The sequence below is a fragment of the Haliaeetus leucocephalus genome, unplaced genomic scaffold (assembly GCF_000737465.1).
Source record: "Haliaeetus leucocephalus isolate CR32 unplaced genomic scaffold, Haliaeetus_leucocephalus-4.0 Scaffold229, whole genome shotgun sequence".
NCBI lineage: Eukaryota > Metazoa > Chordata > Aves > Accipitriformes > Accipitridae > Haliaeetus > Haliaeetus leucocephalus.
Window position 1 is genome coordinate 10,910,623 of NW_010972665.1, and position 8,291 is coordinate 10,918,913.

At 34.9% G+C, this 8,291-nt stretch overlaps 1 protein-coding gene across 3 annotated transcripts in view; it reads right to left on the bottom strand.

Moving 5' to 3' along the window:
• CCSER2 (coiled-coil serine-rich protein 2) overlaps positions 1 to 8,291 on the bottom strand; it is a 74,859-nt gene that overhangs the window by 5,202 nt on the left and 61,366 nt on the right. For 2 of the 3 annotated variants that reach the window (XM_010567885.1, XM_010567884.1), the window contains exon 10: positions 3 to 297. In XM_010567885.1, the coding sequence (XP_010566187.1) occupies positions 3 to 297 (295 nt within the window). Of the gene's footprint in view, positions 1 to 2; positions 298 to 8,291 lie in introns of those variants that run through there. The other variant, XM_010567886.1, reaches the window with a different exon arrangement.

Here is an 8,291-nt window from a genome sequence, read left to right on the forward strand (position 1 = left end):
ACCTTCTTTATTAATAGCCACCTCTCCAGGGTCTTCAGTATTTTGATTTTTCAAATTTTCCAAATATGATGCATTCTCATCTTTTATGTTTAACTGTATGCTCATTAAAGAGTTTACATCATTCAGGCTATTTGTGAGAGACACATCTGCAGCGTTTTGATTCTGATGATTGCTATTTTCATGCAGACCATGTTTAGGATATTCACTGTGGGCCTCGATATGTGGCATTTTTATTAGTTTTCCCTGGGCGAGGTCTGTGGAACTGGGAAGGCTGCTGGAAGGCTGTAGTACTTGAGGCTGTTAAAGAGAAAACAATACAATAATATATTAAGCAAAGAAAACACCAAATAACACTCTGAATCCAACGTGCGCTGACTGGATGCTTGATAAGGGCTGTATATCTGTTTTTTTTTAAAATCAAAACTTTAACTTTGGCAAAACAGAATGGTTCATGGGACACGTAACTTAAGTGGAAAAAATTACACCAGTACTGAAATATATAACAACACAGAGACAAAAAAGAAACCCATTAGCTTAAAAAAAGAATCATGAAAAAGGCATGGTTGATGGTTTCACCTAAATCTGCAGGACAGCATAAGAATTGCACACAAGTACTGATCAACTCTGAAGTGCTGAATAAACAAATGCAACGGCTATCAGACTGTATCCATCTTTTAATTTCTATTCACTGCACGCTCAAGTTAGCTATCCCAAACCTTTTATCAATGTTCCATACTGTACAGGCAGGAAAGGAGTTTAATGGACCACATGAATTTACAGTGCATTTTCCTTGCCTTACAGAGGTCAGAAAATCTGATACAGGTATGCTGTAATTAGGCTACTGATTAGTCTTAGGTAACTGTTTTTCTTGAATGGATTCCAAATGGGCTGATAAAGAAACCATCTTCCTACAAAGCAGTACAACAGAGTACATGTGAAGCTAGAGATCATATACTACTACACTGATAACCAAGGGACAAAGATAACTTAATGAAGATTTTACATTTTATCAGAAGATACAATCTAATCAGACATGTATCAGACAAGAGAATTGCCAGTACCTCTTCTGGGTCATTTTTATTTTCTCTTTGCTCTTCCCTGTAAAAAGACTTTAAAGATTAATGTGTGTACTAGCTTCACAAACACATCCTAGACCTGCAACTTGTATACAGATCTTGGGAGATTTATTAAAAATTCTGTAATTGATGGCAAATCCCAAAACAGATTAAAAACTTAAACTATAGTTTTAGCAAGTTTCAGGTTTGGACAGTTTTCTCATTTTCTTTGTGAAGGAGCGGAACTGAACTACCGCAAGCTAGTCTTATCCCTAAACTACTTGAGTTCTTACCAATTGACAGATTGCATGTACATAGTAAACAGGTTTTTTTTAAGAGTGAAATATAGTCAGTAAAAAAGAAGCAATGTTTGTCTTTAAGAGATTTGACTAAAAATGTCACTTCAGTCACTCTCTTGAATTATTCATAACTTCTGAATGAAGTTTATTTGTCTGGTCTTTTTAGCTCCCCTCAGAATCAGCAGGAAGAATGTAATAATAGCTGTGCATGCCAAAGTCCTGTTACATTTCTGGGACGATAGCATGTCTCGGGATTCCTTAAGCTTTTCATCTTTTCCCTGGCAGGATTACAACTGAAAACTGAATCCTCAAAATTCCTCATCAAGAAAAAAAATTTAAAGGTAATGAGAGAAATATCAAGGTTTCTCAATCTAATTTTGATTTCCTAGCAGTTTTTCTGTTTAGAATATACTGGTTCTACCTGTAAGCAAAGGCAACATCTAAGCTGGACCAGTGACATCAGCAAGTGATATACAGGTAAGTGCAAATATGTTGAGCAGTCTAAACACAATTGTTTTGGAAAGAGGGAGGAAAAGGAAAAAAAGAAAAAAACATTCAAAACAGTGTCAAATGAGTATCAAAACATTATTCCTTACGTGACCAAAACTAGCTTAACTTTGTGAATCCTTCTTAACCAAGCAATCCTACAGGAAGGAAGTACTAAACACAATTAATATTTCAATATATTAAGAGAGTTACAGGTTAAAAAAAAAAAAAGAATCCTCCAGATTTGTCATTTTTTCAGTGTTTATGTAATGGGTTACAGAAGTCATTATCCTTCCAGCTTACAGACAGATGTTACCCAAAATGATTTACTGGTTTGCAACCTCACCTGCAAGAACAAAACTGCTAAAAATAAGTGCAGAAACCAAAGCAATATATACCTGATTCCCATAAAAATACTTTGACAAATAATTCCAATTTTCTAATCCTACTTGAATTAAAAAAATCGATACATTTATAGCAAACAGTATTGTGTCAGATTCTAATATGTAAAAATAATTGTCACAAAAGTTTCCCCCCTCACCTAGAACGGGTTTCTAAATGCCAGTCTTCAAAAACACAGATAAATACTGAATCTAAGCATTACAAATCCTATCCTTATATCAAATAATCCTAGTTATACTAATCAGCAAAATGAAAAATTTGTAAGTTACAGAAGAAACTAAATTTGTATGGAAAGTTGAGTTAAACACAAAAATATCTGAAATACAGCAAAGCAGTAAGCTTTTAATAATGCTATTTTGAGTTCTTTTGACAAAAACTAGGTAATATTTGAGCTTTTCCATTTGGGCAATTTTGCATTTTTATATATAAAAATAGCCAAATACACATTTTCCTCATTATCCTTCATAACCGAAAAAGGTCTAAGCAGCTTAATATGCAGAAAGTTAGCAATTCAAAGGTAGAAAACAGCTACGTGCTAAGAATTATGAGGACACTAAAGCTCTGGTACCACCTTTGCTAAGTTGTTTTAAATACTGTACTGTTTTCTAATTTTGTATTTCTACTTAGTCAAAGTCTGTCCAATTATGATGATTACAGTTTTTAATCTCTTCAAGTTGCTACATGTATTAACATTCAAGAGGACACAGAAAGAAAAACATCACTTCCAAATTATGCAAGTAACAGTTGACAAGGTATTTAACAGTGAAAACTGCATTATCTTCTTCCACAGCTCACATCTTTGCCTTATGCACAAGTTTTCATTTTAATAGGGAAGTCTTAATAAATGATGGGCATGTTATTAGTCAAAAAAAAAAAAACCCCACCACAAAAAAAACCCCCAGCCAGCAGAAGGACTAGTACTTGGTGAATTCCGTCACAAGAAGGAGGGGGGAATAGAAAGATAAAGAAGCATTCCACGTTCTAGGCCTAGTATTTTATTTTATGGAAGTCTTAAAAAAAAAAAAGTTTGTCATCTGCATTGCTTTGAGTGCACTTTTGATATTTCAGGGTGGGACAGACCATGACTTGGTGCAGACTGTCATGCTAACCAGACTTCTATTTTTGTCCCATAAGGAAAATATACAGGTGGACAAACACCTGCATTCCTTTGGGATGCTCTTAAAATGTGAAGTTGGACTCTAAAACATTTTGAGTACAGTGTAACTGAATTAGTTCTCCCCAAATTGAAAGTATATTAGACATAACGCTTTGTGCACATGCTCCTTTTTGCACAACAAAGAAACAGACTTTTCTGTACTAGAAAGAGCTTCAAAGACTTGCATGTATTGATGCACCAATCAAAATTACTAAATTGCAGTCCCTACCACATTAGCTTAAGAGATTTTTCTCTTATTTCTCTCAAGTAAAACTGGCTATTACCTCATCCAGAGAAAAATGACAACATATCCACAAAGAGGATTACACAGTTATTGAACTACTGAGATTGTACTAGCTTTATGTTGGAAAATCGAGACAAGTATGTTATACTGATAAAGAAGTCAAATCAATGTGGTCATGACAGTGACATTCATTACAATATCACTACTTTAAAATTCCCTTCAGTTTTGCTTTGGTTATTCTGTATCTCTAACCTCAGTCCCCATCTTGATACCCTAATACCTCTGTAGAATGAAATAAAGGCATTTTCTCCCTGCAGTATTTTGAGGAACAAGGGAAGTGAAGCAATGAGAAATCTGAAAACTGCATGCACATCTCCGATAGACATGCATCATGCATAGGGAAAAAAACAACCAAACAAAAGAAAAAAACCCAACACAACAGTGAAAATGCGTGAGGAGATGGGAAGAAATCTGAAGTTGTACTGTACCACGCTTTATCACAGAAGTAATGGACTAACTTCTCAACTCCTTGCCAATGGCATAATGGGAAAGCAGAGACAAGAAAAAGACAAGGACAATGATGTCAGAGGACCAAGACAAAACAATGAGCAATTGCCATGACAGAACTGCAACTTTTCACCATTTAAATTGCAATTACCATGTCCCCTACTAGTTTTTAATCCACCTTCCAGAAACAAAGGTAGTAATAGCGTTTAAGTAATGTAGTACAAATAATATTTACCGCAAGACCTGCACAGAATACCTTTGTTCTTGCAATTTCAAGTCTTGTAACACAGTTAATCTCTTACACTTCAAATACTGTTTAGAGCTGTAACTACAATTTGCGTGTATGATTACAACTGTGTACATAAAAAATACTTTCATCCATGCACATACATGTTAGATATCTAACAATGAACAACATCATAGGATACACTGCATTACATATTTTGATCATGTTGTCCATACTGTTTAATAACCCATCTTCCTAGCAGCTCGTTCACGAGCTTGAAGAGACTCCAAACTACCATGGTTTCTTTTTGGAGGTGGGGGCAAAGGGGAAGGGACACAAACTGCTACATAAGTTTTTCATTTTCTGATCCGTTCTGACATCCCTTATGTCACTGCCTTGGCACAGGATAAGCTCTCATTTCACAGGTCTTCATTTGAAGACACAGCCTTATTGAAAGGCTACACTGGAAAGCTCTCTCCACCTCTGGAAAACATCAAGATTTCACACCTTAAATCTGTAGCATTTGCCAATACCTTCATTTTGGATTTTTTTTCTTCTCCCTTTTAGCTAGCTATATTATACCCATATTTCAACAATGTAAAATAGGATTCCACAGTATGGAGTATGACTTCAAGTAATGATACTAAACAACCCTTTTTTTTTTTTTTTTAAACCACCATTCATTACCACATGAGGGTAGTAAAATAATCGGTAATATGGCATAGCATTATTTTTTTAATGTGTAGTCTGTATAGAACCCCCAACTTAAAGAAAAACACTGTCTTTCTCAAAGAAAAGTTACTGAAAGTAATATATAACTACATCAAAGCAGGCATTTAATCCACAAATACCGATACATGTGCAACAAACAGACAAATATGACCAGATGTAAAATTAAGTTTTGTTTGCAAATATATACTTAGGTACAACAGACATTTCTCTTGTAGTCCAATCTGCACCTACCCAACTTGGGAGAAGTTTTTCTTAAAAGACTTTCTTAATATAGCTGAACACTCATTTCTCACAGCAAAAATAATTACATATAAAGGACAGTAATTTAATGATTCCAGGACATTTTTAATAATTTGTCACTCTCTTAACATGAGTCACAGAACTTCCAAGATAATTTCGAAAGCAACTTTGTGCTGCTAACACCAACACTTTGTACTCCCTACAAAGAACCTGAATCAGTCAGTAAAGGTTTGGAAACATTTCATAGTCTTAAGCAACACACCTTTGTTTAAAAAAAAACAAACAAACATACAAAAAAACAAAACCAAAAACCATGAAAAAGCAACACCTGGACCTGATTTATAGTCAATGTGCATACAGCAGCTTTCTTGCTAGTGATAAAAAGCTATGCGTCACCTGCAAGAATTGCTTACATTATCTTTATTTGTAATGCTTACATACAAAACGTCTAAATACTTTTTTCATGAAGTGCACAGTAAGCAGAGATGTGAACAACTGCAATGCTTGAGTAACAAAACAGTTTTCATCAGCATTTCTATGTGGAGAAGCACTTGGGGCTAGGGGCCTAGAGAAAGTGGTATAATATTCTTGTATTAAAACAAGAGTTCATAATTGCTTCATTGACAATGTGTATTCTAAATGCTGTGTTTCTAGAGCTGCCTTATTAAAGCTCCAGAATACAAACGCAAAAGTTTTAAACTGTATTGAAGGAAGTTTGCTGTGTCATCAAATTATATCCTATAACCAAGAGAAAAAATAAAGGACCATTACATAAGAGTTGAGTTTAAGTCACATATAGGAATTATAGGAATAAAACCCATGTAATTTTGTTCATAAAATTACAAAAATCAATGTACTATTATGAAAATGTTTATGAAATACAAAAAGCTGAATTGCTTCCAAGGCTGTTGAAACAACATGAAGTTAATAAATGTGAAAGTATTCAAAATTAATTCTCTTTAAAAGTGCAAAACATACATCCAATTCTAAAGTGTGTTAACAAACTGCAGTGATACGGTAAGTTCATAGGGCAAGTTAAGCAGTAGGTATGCTAACACTGTAACTGGTGCTAACAGAGAAGAACTGTAAGCATATGATATAGTATTGTAGTATTACGTAGCAGGGATATATTACCTGTCCTGTACAGCAGCAGTAACATTATACAGTATATAAACAACTAAATATGAACAGTTTACAGATTTATACCCTTGTAATCTACAGTGCTTTTATGTGATCTATGTATCCATCAGCTATCAACAACATAGTTAAGAAACCTGCAGTATTCACAAACGCAGATGATATTTTAGGTTCAGGATCCAGAAGTTACAGAAGAAATGCTTGAATTCCAAGATCTCCAGACAGAAAACACAGCCAAACAGAAATCGAGACTACTTCGTGTTCCCATCACCTTCTCCATATTATTTCAAAAGAACACTTAACATTGACTTCAAGGCTGTTTTCCTATTCTTGATGGTGATACCCAGCTTACCACTTCCCTCAAAACCCCACATTTGGCATTCTGTACTAGCTCAAAAACCAGCAGACCAAAAACTGCTGGACCAAGGGAAGAGGTAATGTGGGGAAAGAAGGATGCTAGTGATAATTCCAGTAATTTTCTACTTTATCGGACTCTTCACACAGCAATGAATCATTGATTTTTCAAGAGTGTCAGTAAAAATGTCCAAGAAACCTCCCAATTTATACTGTATTTTTATTCTCAGTATTTATCTTTTGAGCAAACCTAAGACTTAAAGAAAAAGGCGAGGAACACCACGTTATAGGAAACATTTATTTTCCTAAGCAATAGGTTAATTATAGTTCAGGTTCATTAGCCAAAGGCCAGTTTTCATCTACTTTATTCCCTTTACTAGTAATTCATAGAATTTAATGTACAAGATGTATACTAAAAAAAATTCCAACCTGCTTTAGTAATGGAAGTTTACTACAGAATCCCTGAATAAGAAGTCCCTGCCATTAGTGGAGGAATGAGGTGAGGGCTCAGAGAACTAGTAAGTGATTAGCAAAGTTGTCGTCTCCAGTTAAGCAGTCAATGTGAATGATGCAACAGCATCTCAGACACCATCCTCCCATTCGGAGTCTCCAATCAGTAAGCCCCAAAACTGTGATATTTATATACTCCTCAGGTGTAAAACTGATCTTTTTAAACTGAGACACTCTCCTGACAGGACAGCAAAATAGCCAGGAACAGAAGACACGATGATCTGCTTTAGGGGTTCTACACACGCGCACACACACACGCGCACACAGTCCCACATCAAACACAACAGGAAAATGAAGCACATCCCTCCATTGCATAGAGAAAAAAGCCTATGAAACAGGCTGTGCATTCCTGATGAGTTTTTAAGATGAACATTGTCACAGAAATGTCAAGAGAGTATTTGAAACACAATTTACAAAATACTTTACAAGATTTTTTTTTCTTGTAATTGAAATAAGTTAGGATTATTGCAATCTGAAATATACATAAACCTAGTTTTCCAGGTGCAGCTTACTCTTCAGATCTCCACTGGCCCTGGAAATCTTACTTTGTTTCCATTATTCTACTTTTTCCTTTATTTCTTGTCCAAATACACTCTTGGGCTCTGCTAGGCAGTCAAACACACTGTAATTCTCAAATTACAGTACATTTTAAAAATATAACTTTAGCTTTATGAACTAGTTATATTTCTTTGAACAGTTCTGTTTATAATGCAATACCAAAGCACAAAATAAGACTTACCATTTCTCTATGTCTACGTAAGCACACAGTTTTAAAATCAGCAATTGTCTTTTGTTTTGCAGATCCAAGCCAAGATAACAAATGCATCTAATATCAGCCCACATTGTAGCTAGCACATAAGGAATGTTAATAAATCATGCAAGTTTTGCAACAGCCACTTCAATGTATTAGAAGCCTTTTTACAACAAATACTGGGGGGGGGGG